The sequence below is a fragment of the Stenella coeruleoalba genome, assembly GCF_951394435.1.
Source record: "Stenella coeruleoalba genome assembly, chromosome: 10".
Classification (NCBI taxonomy): Eukaryota; Metazoa; Chordata; class Mammalia; order Artiodactyla; family Delphinidae; genus Stenella; species Stenella coeruleoalba.
In genome coordinates, this window is record NC_137156.1 from 65,480,882 (window position 1) to 65,499,516 (window position 18,635).

General features: G+C 49.0%; 1 protein-coding gene across 1 annotated transcript; it reads left to right on the forward strand.

The window, feature by feature from the left end:
* Positions 1 to 9,501: 9,501 nt before the first annotated feature.
* On the forward strand, positions 9,502 to 10,967 carry LOC307193058 (protegrin-2-like). The gene is made up of 2 exons (XM_079934527.1): positions 9,502 to 10,129; positions 10,757 to 10,967. Exons 1-2 carry the CDS (start codon positions 9,641 to 9,643, stop codon positions 10,880 to 10,882), a joined length of 615 nt encoding a protein of 204 aa, XP_079790653.1. The 5' UTR covers positions 9,502 to 9,640; the 3' UTR covers positions 10,883 to 10,967.
* The last annotated feature ends 7,668 nt before the right edge of the window (positions 10,968 to 18,635 follow it).

The window sequence follows — 18,635 nt, forward strand, 5'->3', positions numbered from 1 at the left end:
AGTGGTTAAGAATCTGCCTGCCAGTGCAGGGGACATGGGTTTGAGGCCTGGTCCGCGAAGATCCCACATGCCGCAGAGCAACTAAGCCCGTGCACCACAACTACTGAGCTTGCGCTCTAGAGCCCGCAAGCCACAACTACTGAGCCCACGTGCCACAACTACTGAAGCCCACGCACCTAGAGCCCATGCTCCGCAACAAGAGAAGCCACCCCAATGAGAAGCCCGGGCACCGCAACGAAGAGTAGCCTCCACTCTAGAGAAAGCCCTCGCAAGGCAACGAAGACCCAACGCAGCCAAAAATAAATAAATAAAATAAATAAATTTAAGAAAACAAAAAAAACTACACCATGGATCGATCTCACAATCGATGTTGAGCGTAAGCTAGACATGGAAGAGGATATACTGTTTGACTCCGCAGCATAAAGTTAAACAAAGTCCTGCTTTTTAACCTTGGTAATAGAAATTAGGGTCCTGGTGATCTCTGGGGTGGTGGTGACTAGAAAAGGCCATGAGGAGGACTTTTTTTTTTTTTTTAACATCTTTATTGGGGTATAATTGCTTTACAATGGTGTGTTAGTTTCTGCTTTATAACAAAGTGAATCAGTTATACAAAGTGAATCAGTTATACATATACATATGTTCCCAGACTCAAGAGGGAAGAGGAGGACTTTTTACATGAATGTGCTCACCTTGTGGAAATTCACTGAGCTGCAGGCTCCTGATTTGTTCACTTTTCTATATGAATAGTATATTTCAGTGAAATGTTTCCTGTTAGTAACAAAATAACTTTCCCTTGACCCCACTTTCCCCTCCAGCTATAGTCCTTTCCTTCATAATAAAACGCAAAAAAGTTGTCTCTAACTTCTCTCCTCCCATTTTCTCTCTTTTTTTTTGGAAAAGTATTTTTTTATTAGTTATCTCTTTTATACATATTAGTGTATACATGTCAATCCAAATCTCCCAACCTCCCATTTTCTCTTGAACCCACTCCAACCAGACATTCACCCTGCCGACTCCGTGGAAATGGCATCTGGCAAATTCTCCAGGGACCTTCATTTTGCTGAACCTAGTACCAATTCGCATGCCTGTCTTACTCTGCTCAGCAGCCATCTGTTATAGCACTGGATACAGTTCACTACTCCCTTCTAGAAATATTTTCTGCACTTGGATTTCAGGACACCGTACTCCAGATTTTCCACCTCTGTCCAGTTGCTCCTAAAAAAAAAAAAAAAAAATGCTTTAACAACATTGTAAATCAACTATACTCCAATAAAAAATTTTTTTAAAAATTATTTGGAGAGGTCATGACAGAGGAAGCCATTTGGCCACTCAAGGGTGGGAAGCAGGCACAGGGAGGGAGAACAGCCTTGAAGTTCTTCTGGGGCATGGCGGCCTCTTGTTCCAAGTAGCAGCAGCATAGAGCCTGGCTCGTAGCCAGAAGGAGAAATGTTTGTGGTGTAAATGAAAACTAAGGATGTGAATGTTATCCTGAAGGCAGTGGGGTTAGAAAGGGCCTCGAGACACCAGCATTCCTCTCCCCTCCTCTCCCCGCAAGGAAGATGAACTGAACTTATGGCTTGGGGTGGTGAGGCAGGTCCTTGTGGTCCCTTTTCTCTTCTGAAAAGTTTGACTTTTTCTGCCGCTCTTCCCCGGTGGACATTGGTGTAGCACTCAAAGAGGCCACCAGAGGGCACTTGTTTCCCAGGAGAATATTCTTGGGGACCGAATTGAGGAGTGTTGTTGGTAGAAAAGGCAGCTAGAGGGACTTGCCACGTGTGAAAAAGTGAATGCACCCCAGTCTCTGGGGCTCTGCTTCTAGAGCCTTTTTTTTGGCTGCCTTGGGTCTTCGTTGCTGTGCATGGGCTTTCTCCAGCTGCAGAGAGCAGGGGCTACTTCATTGCGGTGCGTGGGCTTCTCATCGCGGAGGCATCTCTTGTTGCGGAGCACGGGCGCTAGGCGCCTGGGCTTCAGTAGTTGTGGCTCACGGGCTCAGTAGTTGTGGCTCTCGGGCTCCAGGCGCGCGGGCTCAGTAGTTATGGCTCGCAGGCTTAGCTGCTCCATGACATGTGGGATCTTCTCTGACCAGGGCTTGAACCGTGTCCCCTGCATTGGCAAATGGATTCTTAACCACTGCACCACTAGGGAAGTCCCTCTAGAGCCTTTTTCAGGGTGGGACGAGCTCAGGGCCGGGAGCCCCAAACCTGTGTTGCTAGTCTCAGCTGGCCCTTTATCTTATGTGTCAGCCTCTTGATCACTGTTGGTCTCGGTTGCACCCCTCCAGGAAATGGGAGGAATGACTCCTGATCAGTGTACCACACAGAGGCATTAGCAAGAGAGAACAAAGCAAGTAGTGTAAACACTTCTCAGAAGTTTGAAATAAACTTCTGAGAAGTTTGAAATAAACTTCTGAGAAGTGAGTCTGACTCCCTCTGGTAGTCAGAGGTCCTGGCTAGCAGCTGTGGGCCCTCCTTACAGCTTGCACCTGGGTGCTATTCACCTCACAGATTTCCTGGGAGGAGAGGAAAGACTTTGTGCCAGGGGCTGGAAGGGGCTGGAGACCAGGAAGGTGGACTTGTGGTAACATTGCCCTGTCCCAGTCTTTCTCAATCCCTGGGCCTCTGGGAGGTGAAATTGTTCCTGGGGCTCCCTCCTGTCCTGGATGAGTTAGAGCCTCTTGTGCCATCCTGCTGATGACCGGTTGACAAAGGCCCCCATTAGGCAAGGTGCCTTGTTGGGGGGTGGCAGATAGAGGAAGGGCTCATGGTTTTGATAAAAGAAATTTTCACATATTGAGGTATGGGAGAGTCATTCTGGCTTATACACGAGTTAACTTGAATTTTATGGTAACTGAGACAGCCTGTTTGTGGCCTATCAAACATACATTGTATATCTGTTTTAATTATTAAAGTAAAGGGCACATTGACCAGAAGTAAAGAATGCCCATGTTGGGCTTCCCTGGTGGCGCAGTGGTTGAGAGTCCGCCTGCCGATGCAGGGGACACGGGTTCGTGCCCCGGTCTGGGAAGATCCCACATGCCGCGGAGCGGCTGGGCCCGTGAGCCATGGCGGGGGGGCCTGCGCGTCCTCCGCGGCGGGAGACGCCACAACAGTGAGAGGCCCGCGTACCGGAAAAAAAAAAAAAAATGCCCATGTTAAAAATAGAGCTTAGGGTTTATTAAAGTTCCCTGGTGGCCTAGTGGTTAGGATTCCAGGCTTTCACTGCCACAGCCCGGGTTCAATCCCTGGTCAGGGAACTGAGATCCCGCAAGCCGTGTGTCTTGGGGTGGGGGATGGGGGAAAGCTTAAATGCTTCCCTTCCTGGGACACCAGTGCTGGTACTCCTCCTTTGATGATAAGGCTCCCTTCCCAGGTGCCAAGGACATACTGACTCGCTGTGGACATGCTGGTCTGTTTTTTTTTTTGAAACCTTGAAGAGATGTATCCCTGACATGTTTAATGTTCTTTGTTCTGAGAAGATATAAAACTGTGCTGAGAGCCACGGTTCTCAGGAGCAGTTTCTCAGAGCAATCTGAGAAGATGGTTTCTGGGCTATAGTCCTCAGTTTGGCTCAAATAAAACTCTCTTCTATTCTTATTATAGATTGCTTATTGATTATTTTCACTGACAGTTTCCAGGACCTAGACCTTTCTAGCCCTGAGCAATACCTGCCCTAGAGGACTTGGGGCTGGACCCATTCCAATCCTTTGAGCCTAAAATCCAGGCTCCAAGGCATGCCCTGGGCCTTCTGGGATGTTTGTGTGTTCTGTGAAAAAAGGGGCACAATTGAGGAAATTGGGGTTAATCAGAGTGAAACATGTTGCTTTCCTGCAGGACTCTCACAGCCTTTAGTAAGCTAACGTGTATTGTAAGTCTCCGGGAAACAGCAAGGGAGGGTTCACATACTTCTTTGACCATGGGACCCTTTTCTTGGGAATCTTGCGCGACCACCCCTAGTCCATGGAACATGCTCTGAGAAGTACCCACTTAATCCATGCAGCCCTCACATTCACTTCACAGAGGTAATGGAAACAGAGTGGGCTAGGGGCTTGCCCCAGGCCCAGGTTGGTGGTCTCCTAAGCGTGGCTGGGGCCTCCCTTCCCTGGGCACACTCAGAGCCTTCCTGAGTTGGCAGGGAGGGGGCAGCTGCAGGGCTACTGCTCTTCCTTGCCTTCACCCCTTTCTGTCATCTTCAGTGGCTCAAGGGCCAGTTCATGTGAGCGTGGGCTCTGCGGCCACGGAGAGCTGGGGAGACCGAACAATTGCCCACACATTGCCGGCGCTTCCCCCCCTGCTCTAAAACTTTTGAAACTGAGATATAAATTATCTACCATAAAACTCACAGTTTTAATGTAATTATTTCAGCTTTGACAAAAATGCACAATCGTAAAAAAAAAAAAAAAAGAAAAAAAAAAAGGGCTTCCCTGGTGGCACAGTGGTTGAGAGTCCGCCTGCCGATGCAGGGGACGCGGGTTCGTGCCCCGGTCCGGGAGGATCCCACATGCCGCGGAGCGGCTGGGCCCGTGACCCATGGCCGCTGGGCCTGCGCGTCCGGAGCCTGTGCTCCACAACGGGAGAGGCCACAGCAGCGAGAGGCCCGCGTACCGCAAAAAAAAAAAAAAAAAAAAAAAAAAAAAGCACAATCATGCAACCATCACCACAATCAGGATGTAGAATATTTTCATTATCCCAAATGGTCCCTCACGGCCCTTTGCAGTCTACCTTGTCTTCCTAACCCTGGCCCCTGGCAGCCACTGATCTATTTCCTATCACGATAGTTTTTCCTTTTCTGGAGGTTTCATATAAATAGAATCATGCAATATGTGATCTTTTGCATCTGACTTCTTTCACTTATCATAATGTCTAGCATAATGTTTATGAGGTTCATTCGTGATGCGCATATCACCAGTTGGTTCTTTTTTACTGGCAAGTAGCATTCCATCGTGTGGATGTCCTGCAATTTGATGGACTTGCTGATGGACATCTGGGTTGTTCCTGGGTTTTGACTACTATCAAGTTGCTTTGCACATTCTTGTACAAATTTTTGTGTGGAGGAATGTTTTAATTTCTTGATGGTAAATACCTAGGAGTGGAATTTCTGGGATGTATGGTAAGCATGAGAACTTACCCTTTTCAAGATGGTTTCTGGCTGTCCTCCCATCATCTGCAAGGGGAAGAGGGGGATGAGAGGGTGAGCTGAAGCTGGGAGAGGTTGGAGCCTCAGCCTTACATCTGTCTCTGAGTAGTTTGGTATCTTGGGCAAGTTGCTTTATCCTGGTCTGGGCTGGCCTCAGTTTATTCATCTGTGAAATGGCAATAGCACTATGATTCTCCCTTCCTGTCGCAGCAGGGGTGGAGCGAAGGTCAGCGGTACTTGCGAGGAAGAACATGGTTCTGGGACAAAGGCCTCCCTTTGAGAGCTCTATTCCCTCTCAAGTCAGTGTGGACAGGACGACAGTCAATTTCTGCAAATCCTAAGAGGTTCCTTTTGGTCCTGAGCTGAGTGGGCAAGGCCTAAGATTTTCGGGGTTGTTAAAGGCGATCCTCTTGCCGCAAACACCTTGGAATATGGAGCTATAAAGGAGGAGAAAAATTTTGCAAAGAGACCAAAGAAAAAAGGATCTTTACCACTGTCTTATACACATGTGGCCACTTAAATTAATGAAAATTGAATTAAGATGTCAGTTCCTCAGTTGCACAAGTCACATTTCAAGCGCTCAGTAGCCATGTGTGTTTAATAGCTGCCATACTAGATAGCACAGATACAGAATATTTCCTTCATCAGAGAAAGTTCTGGTTGAGACTCCAAACCTTCGCTTTGGGAGGGTCCGTATTATTAGTACATCTCTAGTAAACTGAGGCAGGCCCCATGGAGGTCAGCTGGCTTACAGATAAGGACCCCAGAAGATCCAATGGGCAGAACTCACTGTGAGAGAGCTGGCTGCACAGGGACCCTGTGGCTGGCTGGTGGGTATGGCCCCTGAGATGGACAGCTGGACATGGTGAGGGCTGTGCACAGGCAGAGGGCTGGGATGCGGCCCTGGCTCTCCAAGGGGCTGTGGAGGGAGGCAGGGTGGAAAAGGAAGTGGTTGGCTGTAGCAGTTGTGGGAGCTGGCAGGTTTGCTAGCATAAGATGTGGGAGCTCCATTTGAGGGGTGGGCAGTGGGCCTTCTGGGAGGGTCAGACATTCGAGAAATGAATTGGGCCTAGGACTGAGCTGGGCCTCGTGAGAGCACCTCTTCGGCCAAGGCTCCTGAAGGGGGAACTATGGCCTTCTGCCTGAGCCCGGCTGTCTCCAGGAAGGCAGCCCTTGGCTGAGTACTCTCAGCAGGACTCTCAAGGGTCAGTGTTGTGTGCAGGTCTCAGACTATCAACAGCCAGTGTTGTGACAGGACCAGCCCTTGGGGTTCTGATTATGACTGCACGATGCCCTTCACCAATCGCCATCAGAGAACTTTGAAAAAAACAAGTTTCATTATTTATGGGACTGGGAAATTATGTGGCATGACTGGAGCCACTCAAAGACATCTAGGGTAGAGAGAGAAAGAGAATATGGGCCTGGGGTCCTGCTTTTATTGCAGTTGAGGATGGGGGCCTAGGGTTTCTAACGGCTCACTTTTTATTGGTGAATTTAAAACATAAGAGCAGGAATTTAAAGCACAGGAAGAGAAAAAACAAGTGGCCCAAATGATCAGTTAAAGAAATCTGAAACAAAGGACCCTCAGTAGGGGGAGGTGGCCTGGCTTTTTTAATCTAGTCACGCAGCTGACAACATGCTTATTCAAGATAGCCACCTTTGAAGTGGATGCCTGGCTGTCAAAGCTTAAATCAGGCACTTGCATTACAAAAAAGAAAAGAAAAGAGAGAAAGAAAAAAACAATCAACTGTCAGCGTTTACACTGCAATCCACCAAGTGATGCCTGGGCATCAGAGTTGATGGTGAGGACCTTAACTACCTGGGTAGTTGATATGCTAAAAGTCAGAGGTTATAACCCAGAAACACATCTAAATAGGATTACAGTAGTAAATCTTTTTTTTTAAAATACATCTCTATTGGAGTATAATTGCTTTACAATTATGTGTTAGTTTCTGCTCTACAACGAAGTGAATCAGCTATATGTATACATACATCCCCATATCCCCTCCCTTTTGAGTCTCCCTCCCACCCTCCCTATCGCACCCTGGTAGGTCGTCACAAAGCACTGAGCTAATCTCCCTGTGCTGTGCAGCAGCTTCCCACTAGCTATCTGTTTTACATTTAGTATTATATATATGTCAGTGCTACTCTCTCACTATGTCCCAGCCTCCCCTTCCCCCACTGTGTCCTCAAGTCTGTTCTCTACGTCTGAGTCTTCATTGCTGCCCTGCCACTAAGTTCATCAGTACCGTTTTTTTTTTTAGATTCCATATATGTGCGTTATCATATGCTATTTGTTTTTCTCTTTCTGACTTACTTCATTCTGTATGACAGACTCTAGGTCCATCCACCTCACTACAAATAACTCAATTTCGTTCCTTTTTATGGCTGAGTAATATTCCACTGTATATATGTGCCACATCTTCTTTATCCATTCATCTGTCAATGGACATTTAGGTTGCTTCCATGTCCTGCCTATTGTAAATAGTGCTGCAATGAACATTGTGGTACATGTATCTTTTTAAAAATTATTTGTTTATTTATTTATTTATTTATTTATTTTTGACTGTGCTGGGTCTTCGTTGCTGCCCGCAGGCTTTCTCTAGTTGCAGCAAGCGGGGTCTGCTCTTCGTTGTGATGCGTGGGCTTCTCATTGCGGTGGCCTCTCTTGTTGCAGAGCACAGGCTCTAGGCATGCGGGCCTCAATAGTTGTGGCACGTGGACTCAGTAGTTGTGGCTTGTGGGCTCTAGAGTGCAGGCTAAGTAGTTGTGGCACACGGGCTTAGTTGCTCCACGACATGTGGGATCTTCCCGGACCAGGGCTCGAACCCGTGCCGCCTGCATTGGCAGGCGGATTCTTAACCACTGCACCACCAGGGAAGCCCACATGTATCTTTTTGAAGTATGGTTTTCTCTGGGTATATGCCCAGTAGTGGGATTGCTGGGTCGTATGGTAGTTTTTTTTTTTTTTTTAAGGGACCTCCATACTGTTCTCCTCAGTGACTGTAGTAGCAAATCTTATAATAATTATACAGGCAATAGTCTGAAATACAGTTTAGAGCCATTGTCCCAAACTTGAAGGTTTCAGCCATGATAATAGGTCAGTGATCTTGAGGGTCCTAGGAATTTGTTCAAGGATTTGCATAATATTGTGGAAAATGTTAATATTTGGCACCATCCTGTGAAATAGGTCTGAGCCTGTCCAGAGTTGGTAGGTTGCTCCATATCTCATCAAACCAGTCTCTTAGTCCTGAGAATAGATCAGTTTAGTTAAAAGGTTGTGCCTCATTTTCAGAAGCAGTGATGCAGGTGGGTTCCCCAAGTTAGGCCTACAGAGTACAAGCAATCAGGTATTTAATGAGAGGCATTTCTATGGAAACAATGAAAACAAAAAAAATTAAAAAAAAAACAAAGGTGTGTGACTGGAGCAGATTGTAATCCCAATTTCTGACTTCTGAAGGCAGCCAGATTTCTAGGTGTTGGGCTTAAATCCTCTTCAAATGGAGTGAGGGCAGACAGTGGCAATCTAATAGATTTTCCCGGGTCACAGTTTGAATCTCTGGTGATGCTTCTGAGTGGCCCACGCAGCAACAGACATGAAGATTGTCCATACATGAGCTGTTACGGTGATTTCTCTGAAATTTATATTAAGTGTCCTATTTTAGCCTGCATAGCTTCAGGAAAAGGGCAGTTTTAGTTCTCAATGATTCCAAGTCAGGAGGATGGGAGAAAAATTTGAAACATTAGTTTGGAGAGTTGTAGCCAGATATTAGAGGAGATGAGGAGAAATCAGTATGCAGACCAGTTTATAGGTAGACAACAAAACCTCAATGACAATTAACAGAACTAGTATTTAATATCCTCAAGTACATATTAAATTTTCTACTGAAACATAATTTTTCTGTCTAAAATTACCCCCATTTTTATCAAAGATAACCAACTTACGACTAATTTGCTTGCAAATTAAGTCTAGTTTCAAGAAACTTGGCTTGATTATTTATATGAGTACAGCAAGAAAAAGTGACTGACCATATAGGCTCCTTTAAGTCTGCTTTGCTGGAACTTTTCATAAGGAATCCCAGATTGAACTTTTAAAATTCTACATGACTATTCTTGAGGCTTGGTTGGGAGGGGCCAGGGCAATAGGCCACGGCTGGCAGGGACTTAGGATGGGACATTTTTAGAGTGAGAAAGTCAGTGGAGAAGAATCCAGGAGAGGGGACAAATGGAGCCAAGCCCCTGACTGGCTGAGGGCTGGGCCCAAAAGACAAGATGGTGTGGGGTTGACTGTCTGCCTAGGGTTTGGCTAGGTGTGTAAGGCTCTAGAAGAAGCTGGTACAGTCATCCACTCATCGACATTAACTGATGGCTACTCTGTGCCAGACAGTGCCTAGAGGAGGAGATTGAGTGCTGAATACACTCCTTTACCCTATTCCTGAGGAGGCCAGAGTGTGGAGGCAGAGGGCACGTAAGACAGGGCCTGGTCTTCCCTCTCCTGGAGGACTCAATGCTCTTGAGCAACCCTGCCTATGACACTCCCCATGGGCCCCAGGAGAGACCAAGACGTTGTCAGGGAGATGGAGAAACCATTTCTTCACCTTCCACAGGAGGCTTCCCGCTCCCACTGCCCAGCAATCCCGTGAGGCAACAGCAGGGGCTGAGGCAAGTCCAGCTCACAGCCGGGGGGGAGATCAGGGATGGGGCAGGTCAGGAAGACGCGTGGTTGGGCCATTGCATCAGGCCCAGGAGGGGCATAAAGGAGGGTCCTGCGTGCTGGGAGGAGGCCGACTTGGGGACCATGGAGACTCAGAGGGCCAGCCTCGCCCTGGGGCGGTGGTCACTGTGGCTACTGCTGCTGGGAGTAGTGGTGCCCTCGGCCAGCGCCCAGACCCTCAGCTACAGGGAAGCTGTGCTTCATGCTGTGGATCGTCTCAACGAGCGGTCCTCAGAAGCTAATCTCTACCGCCTCCTGGAGCTGGACCCGCCTCCCAAGGCCGTGAGTCAGGAGGACCCTGGGGAGGGGGCTGTCTCCCGCCAGCCATGGCCACACTGTCACCGCCTCTGCTCAGGCTGTACCTCCTGTCAGGAAGGGACTTCTCCCTCTAGGTGGGCTCCCACCTCTTCCAGGAAACCTTCCCAGAGCTGGGTCCCCTCCCAGCATGAGAGCTTCCTGCCTTAGCATCTCTCCTGTGGGAACAGGTGCCCTGGGCTCCAGGGCTTTCTGGGAGCTCCAGGGTAGGGGGGATGGTTACTCGGTCTGTGATGTGACTTCCCTGCTTTAAGTCCCATCTGTTCCTCATTGTCTTCCTACCAGGGAGGGCTCTGCTCAGCTTGGAGATTACAGTGACAAGGTCTTTCCCTGCAGGTGGTCCCTGACTTGCCTCAGCCCCTCCGTGGGGAAGGTGTTCTCATCAGAGCTGGTCTGAGGTCCCCTCCTGCTCTCTGTGTGCCCATGAGTCCAGGAGTGGGCTCTGTCCCCTTCCCCTGTGCACCCAGCACCAAACCCAGGGCCAGGCACACAGGAGGGGCTGAAGAGGCTGCCGTCTAGGTGAGGGGCAGGGAGACAGATCAGAGAAGGAAGCATGAGCTTGAGCCCAGTCACCCCACTTTGATCCTTGACCAGGATGAGAACCTGGACACCCCAAAGCCTGTGAGCTTCACGGTGAAGGAGACCGTGTGCCCCAGGACGACCCAGCAGCCCCCGGAGCAGTGTGACTTCAAGGAGAATGGGGTGAGGCTGGGGGCTTAGAGTGCTGGTGGATGCTTCCCAGGGAGCTGAATAGGGGGCTTTGTGGAAGATTTCTAGCCCCTGGGCTGAGGCTGGGAGGCAATGGTCCGGGGGTTCCAGTTTGAGCTCGAACCTCCCCCTTACAGCTGGTGAAAGAGTGTGTGGGGACAGTCACCCTGGCTCAGATCAGGGACAACTTCGATATCACTTGCACTGTGGTGAGTGGCCCGTTCTGTGTTGTGGAGCTAATAACAGGGTGCGTTGAGGAACATCCTTTGGACCAAATACCCACTGCCCCTTCCAGGGCAGAGAAAGGCCCTCCTACCTGGCCCCTCCCTCACCCGAGCCCCAGGCCTCCAGGACTGGCTCTGCCATCCCTTAGAGCAGTGGTTCTCTAAGTGGGGTCCCACCCGGGAACTTGACAGAAAGGCAGATTCCCAGGCCCCACTCAGACCTCCTGAATCAGACTCTGGGCTGGGGCCCAGCCATTTGTATTTTCACAAGGCCTCCAGGGGATTCCGACTGTGCTGAATTCTGAGAGGCACTGACTAGAGTAATGTGCTTTCAGCCCCTACTCCCGTCCAGCTTTGCTGGGATGGGCTTGTGACCCTGGGAAACCCCTTGCCATCTGTGGACCCCAGTTTCCTCATCTGTCTGTGGATGTAGGGTTTCAACCACATGCTCCAAAGGTCACAGCCAGAAAGTGAACTGGGGCCCAAAGTCTCCTGAAGTCACCCAGTTAGTGGGGATGTCCACATGGGGAGGATTCTGGTCTTACCCTGGGCCCATTTTCCATAGTAACTTGTTTCTTCCTGTTGCATAGCCCCAGAGTGTCAGAGGACTGAGAAGCCTGGGTAGGAAGATACTAAGAGGTTGGAAGAAGTATGGCCCAATTATCGTCCCAATAATCAGATTAATTGGGTGAATTGTGAGCCCAGGGAAAAGACCTAAGGGTCTGCCTGCCCTGGTCAGACTTCTAGACTCTGAGAAATAAATTCTTGTGAAAGCAACTTACTCCAGGGGTCAATTTCATTTGTCTCCCCTCCTCCCACTTACCAGGACTGAGTCCTTAGCTCCGGGTAGCCTCTTTTGTGTGTGTGTGTGTGTGTGTATGTGTGTGTGTGTGAGAGAGAGAGAGAGAGAGAGAGAGAGAGAGAGAGAGAGAGATCACTCCTGTAAACACAGTCATGGGTGAGGCCCCTGTTCCTTCCAGGAGGGCATGGGGAGAGGCCAGGGCCAAGAGGTCCATTCTCGGGTCCCTCCCATGCCCTTCACACACCTCTGCCCTCCTCCTCCAACACCCAGTAGGGACTTAAGGAGACCTGCTCTGTGTGTAGTGCTGGTGGGGATGCTGTCCCTGCTCACATGGAGGTGACAGTCTGGAGGGGCCAGGCTTTTGTTAAACACTCACAGAGACGCAGTTCAGTCTCAGGGTTAAGCCTACAGGTACAATGCCCATAGCGTTTCACTTGCCCTTGACAATCTTAACTCTGGAAAGCCCACCCCTCCTTGCTTTTCCTTTGGCATTGAGACACATCACTGTTTCTTCAGCTGGGTCCCAGATTTCAGTTGTGAGCTTGTGTTTATTTTTATTTTTGGCTGCACTGGGTCATCGTTGTGGTGCTCAGGCTCTTTGTCGTGGGCTTCTCTCTAGTTGCGGCACGCGGGTTTAGTTGCCCCACGGCAGGTGGGCTCTTAGTTCCTCAACCAGGGATCGAAGCCACGTGCCCTGCATTGGAAGGCGGCTTCTTAACCACTGGACCACCTGGGAAGTCCCTGTGAGCTTGTGTTTAGGGATCAAAGGTATATAAATGTTTTTTTACCATTAAAAAGAAGCATCCTGCTCATTGGGGTGAAGAGCTCTGCATGAGTGTGAGAGATACAAAGAGTGACACACAGGTCACATATCTGTTTGCCTGGGTGTTTCAGACACTGTCCATGTCTTGCCCACTCCCCATTCTCTAGCTGACCTTTGCTCTGGGGCAGACTGGAAACATTGGGGAGTTTGAACCCAGGGAGCAGCCTCAACCAATTATTGGGGGGACTTGGTAGAAAAATACCTCCTCTTCCTCACTTCTTGGGGGGTCCACTCCCAGACATGTCACACCTCCTCCTGAGGTCCCCAGCTGGCTTAAGCCCCTGTCGCCCACTTCTGTGACCTGTTCATTGACACGTCCTCTTCTGACTCAGGTCCTGCCCTGTCTCCCTTCTCTACACTCGTGCTGGTGCTTTCTGGAATCACCTCCCAAACAAACTACTTCCACTAAATGCTTGTCTTAGGTCTGCTTGTGGGCCAACCGTACCAAGACACAGATTCCCCTCTCTGAGAGGGACAGAGGACAGGATCTCACAGAGCATTTACTTTGCTACCTGTCAGGCTTGTCTCTGCTTGGTGAGCAGGTGGGGCTGATCTCAGGCAGGTTAGAGGAACCTCATGCTTCTCACTCTACATCAATGCAAGTTGGGGGAGGAAACTTTACAGAGGACACCCAGGGAGCTGTGTTGTGTCTGTGCCAGAGGATACAGTCTTGCCATTGCCAACTGTTAAGTGGTCAGGATTTTTCTGAGCTGGTTGTTAAACTCTTGGTAGCTTGAAATTGGCCTTGGTGAAAGTATTTCCACCATGGAAATCAGCAAATGTTACCCATCAGTTTTGTCATAGCTGGTACATCACTGCCCAACCTGAGAGACAGATCACTCATCAGGATGATATGGGCCTGTGCTGATCACATCTGTTTCCAATTTCCTCCCGTGACTGCCCATCCTGCTTCCATGGCAACCCACCTATAGCCTCAGCCCTGTCTTGCCCTTTCATATTTTACATCGGAGTTGGCCATATGTCCCTTGCCTGGGATCAGGCCCTCAACATGCATACATGACCACTGATAGCAGAAAGGAGATGACACAAACATTTTTTCCATTGCAACCTTTGAGAAGGAGACAAAACAGGCAGGGAGGCATAGAGGCCTTGTCAGTGCCTTCTACAGTGACTGACTGGTGAGAGAGTCTGCTGTTTGACCATTAGACCTCTTACCCCTGAGAAAACAGGTAACAGACTTTCATGAATGGCATAGAGCATTGTCAGTCCTCCCTGAGAGTAAAACTCTGGATGGTGAGTTCCATTTGCATGTGATGGCTACAGTGTGATGGGTGTGCAATGGAGGGGACCTGAGCCCAGCAAGGGGGAAAGAGGGTGCTCTGGGGAGAAAACTGCTTAGGACAAGCAGAGGGACTGGCATGGTAGAGTGAGAAGTGACACTCAGTTCAGTGCTCAAGGGAGGCATGCAAGGGGGTGGGTCAGGGTGGGACTGGAGAGATGGACAGACCCAGGTCTGGAAAAGCAATAACGAGCCGGATGATTTTAGAGGGGAGAGCAGATCCTTGTCCACGTTAGCCAACACCCTGGCTTCAGTGTGTGTGTGTGTGTATGTGTGCGTGCGTGCGTGTGCGTGTGTGTGTGTGTGTGTGTGTGTGTGTGTGTGCATTCACGAGGGGTGAATCATCAGGGAGCCGCAAGGACGTGTCGCCCCAGGGCAATGGCCAAGGGGAGAGGAGGGAAGGGAGAATAGAAGGAGGGTTGTCACAGAAGCTGAGAGAGTGTGGGGCTGACTGGGATGGAGTCACTGCAGAGGGGATGAGGCAGGTTTACTCCCTGACAGGTTGAACAATGCGAGGGGTGGGTTCTGAGAATGTGATCATGGGCTGGTCAGAGTCCTGGTGTAGATATGAGATGAGTGTGGGGGAGGTGACTGTTCAGTTTTGACCACATTGGTTCTGAAATGCCAGGGGCATGAAATGCCAGTTTCCCTGGGTGGGGCACTGGGCAACAGGTGCTGTGAGCGCCCTGCCCAGATCCCCCTCACTGGGCGGCTGCCCCCCCACCCCGCCCCGTCCCCCATCTGTTTGAAATGTGCAATATGGATGCTAATGGCTCACAGGTGCCCCCTTCACAGCTGCCTTCACAGCCTCCCAGGAGATGCCTGGGGGGTTGTGTCCCCTCTGCCCTCAGCCTGTGGATGGGGACTGACTATGAGGCGACATCAAAGCCCAGCCCCCGCCTCAGTCAGTCCTAAAGCAGGGGTTCCAGGCGTTTGTGGGTGAGGCTGAAGCTCGTCTCAGGGTAGAGCACGTCCCTGCTCAGCTCCTTCCTCTGCCCTATCCTGCTCCCCTCCGCCTCCCTCCTCCGGACAACACTCCTCAATAAATCAGATGCCTCTCACTTCCCAGCTGAGGCCCTGCTTCTAGGGAACGTGGCCTGTGATGGTGGTGAAGCTGTGCAGAGTTCACCCACTCGGCCCAGGTGGGTCAGGCGCGGGGCCTGATGTGGAGAGAAGAGAGAAGAGCCCGAGGCGTCCAGGGTGGTGGTGCAGGAGGGGAGTGGGGTGGGCGTGGTGCTGTAAGCCAAGGGGCATTGAGGATTTTACAAAGTGGCCAGAGTAGGACAGGAGCCCACGAGGCCCAGGGAGATGACTCCTAATATTTTCCTATTGTTTGTGCAGATGTGAAGGCCAGTAACTTCAGTGGGGGGCAGCACAGAAGCCAAACACAGCGAGTGGAGGAGAGCAAGAGGTAAGGAAGAGGAAGGGAATGAGTGAGGACAAGGAGGGGCTTCTCCATCCCCCAGACCCCTGCTGTGCCAAGGAGGGAATCTGGGCTGTAATCAGGCAAGGTCCTTGGGGACCCTGCCCTTGAGCCCCACCAGTGAGGTCTCAGGAGTTAGTTTGGGGGCTCCCGAGACGGGACAGGGGACTCCAGGTCAGCCTCAGTGGGGCAGAGGGAGAGAATTCTGAGGGGTCTAGATGTCTGAAAGGAATTGCTCTCCTGCCCGTGTGGCCCTGAGCAGGAGAATTGATCTTTCTGGGCCTCTGTCTCTCTATCTGTAATTGGGAACAACATTACCTCCTTTAAGGGGTTGGTCTGTCATTTAGGTAGAGAAGGAAGTTCAAGGACCTCATAGGGGCCAAATGTGAATCTCAGAGGGTGAGAGAGTCAGGAGACAATAGTTAGAGTGTGTTAGTCTCAGGGCACAGTGCCGACTCGTCTGTCAGTGCAGGGACCCAGAGAGACACTTGGAATCCCCATCAGAGCAGGACGAGATGAATTAAATGCAGCCCATGCACACAGTGGACTTCCCTGAGGGCACCGAACTGGCCCTTGTGCACTAGCCTTTCCCATGTGGCCATTAGAAGGTAGCAGCTGGCACAGTAGGGCGGGGTACCCTCCAGACTGCCTGTGCTCTGACTCGGCAATGCCCCTGCCAGTCAGAGCCCAAAAGTCTCGTCCCTCAGCCCCCATGGTCTCTCTAGCCTCAGCCCGAGGGTCAGGGCTGCCCTGGTCCCTGGGGTCCTACTTGCAGCCCCCTGTTCTCCTGTGTGTCACTCTGCCTCTGTGTCACCTCAGCCAGAGCAGGACAGGAAGCTGGCAGGGGAGACAGAGGGCTACATTGTCACTTTCATGGGCCCTAGGCACTTTCACCTTCGTGGACCCATTCATCCACAGAAAAGTATTAAAAATTACATTTTATAACTGCATTCATGTAAAGATGGATATAATCAAGGCTACATTATATATATATATTTTTCGTGAATATTCGTACATAAAATGGGTACTTTAATATATTCTTTGAGGAAATGAAAAACAACATTTGTTAGCTAATGAAAGCTTCAAAAAGAGTTGGTAAAATATTTGAAAAGACTACAAAAACTACTGTTTCACAAAAAACTCAAACAGTTTTAATCATGTAAAATAAAATACAATAAAAAACATATCGGGGGATTATATTCAGCTACAAGCAACAGGAAACACCCACAGCCACCTTGACAGAAGGAGGTGCTTATTGTCACTTGGAAACAATGGATCACCAATGCCACTGAACAGTGCAGCAGAGAAACAAACTCCCATGCCATTCTTATTAGCGGCACCATTGTGAATGTCGGGGTGAGTCAGGAACACATACTTACTAGTATTATTAACAACATAAAGTGTTTCCTACACATATTAGACACTAGATATAATCCAGAGAGGAGTGGAGTCAGAGAATATTTCCAACCATAAAATACTGAAATAACTTTCAAAGTGGACACAAGAGGCCTTACAGAAAAAATTCAAACTCTGATGGATATTTGATGTGTAAGCTGTGAAGATGTCAGGGGAGACTACATGTCTATAAAAATGGAAATCTAACATTTGTTGGTGGTGTTGAGGACACTCTTGACTACAAGGACACAGAATCTGGAAAATAAGCTGGGAAATGGTGTCCTTGAAGCTCCTATGTATCTGCCTCTCTCCCAGTGTGCAGGCTCCATGATCTGAAGAATGTCTTCTCTGCATCTGCTTTAAAATCACACACAGGTGAGTTGTTGGTGAATGCTAACATGGAACCACAGAGGGGATAGATTCTGGAAAGTCTAGGTCCTAATATGACTCACAGGCAAGATATCTCCAACTCCAGATTTTTTGTATTATCACAAGTCTCACAGTCTATTCAACAAATACCAGTCAGAAGGAAACACAAAAAGCAAATAGGAAAAATCATAATTTACATAACACTATACTCTTTGACATCCTAGTCATACATGAAATTTATTCCAAGTGTTTAATAGAATGGAAAATGGGAAAAGGCTCCTATATGCACCACCACCAAAGAGGATCTTTCTCAGTAAAAAGGGTACAATATATACAATAGATTATATATCCAGGAACTGCCACACAAAACTACTAGGAAAATCCCAACAAATACCAAACTGCCATTTTTCAATGGCCCATTAACAGAGAATTAATAGAACATTAAAAAAATTTAAGCCTCACTGCATACTAGAAATACACTTAAATTCATCCATGGATCCAACAGGCTTCAAAAGTAAATAGAACAAAACTATCTGATTAAAGGAGAAATCACTACCTTTAAATGTTATATACTATTGTTGAAAGACAATTTACAGAATTAATTCACATTAATATTCATTTGTGAAATTAGTAGAAATCCACCATTGAAGGATACCCTTGAAGAAAGATCCTGAGTAAACAACAGCATATTTATAAATTTTTTTTTTTTGTTTTTGGTTGCATTGTGTCTTCGCTGCTGTGCACGGGCTTTCTCTAGTTGCCACGAGCCAGGGCTACTTTTCGTGCAGTGCATGGGCTTCTCATTTTGGCAGTTTCCCTTGTTGCGGCGCACAGGCTCTAGGCACATGATCTTCAGTAGTTGTGGCACACAGGCTCAGTAGTTGTGGCTCGTGGGCTCTAGAACGCAGGCTCAGTAGTTGTGGCTCATAGGCTTAGTTGCTCTGAGGCATGTGGGATCTTCTAGGACCAGGGCTCGAACCTGTGTACCATGTAGTATTGGCAGGCAGATTCTTAACCACTGCACCACCACAAAGTCCTATGAACTTTTAAAACAACTCTTTCTGGACTTCATTGGCAGTCCAGTGGTTAAGACTCCATGCTTCCACTGCATGGGGCACGGGTTTGATCCCTGGTTGGGGAACTAAGATCCCCTGCATACTGTGCAGCTCGGCAAAAAAAAATAATAATAAATAAAAGTAAGAACAACTCTTTCGGGCTTCCCTGGTGGCGCAGTGGTTGAGAGTCCGCCTGCTGATGCAGGGGACATGGGTTCATGCCCCAGTCTGGGAAGATCCCACATGCTGTGGAGCGTCTAGGCCTGTGAGCCATGGCCACTGAGCCTGCGCGTCCGGAGCCTGTGCTCCGCAACGGGAGAAGCTACAACAGTGAGATGCCTGCGTACTGCAAAAAAACCAAAAAAACAAAAAAA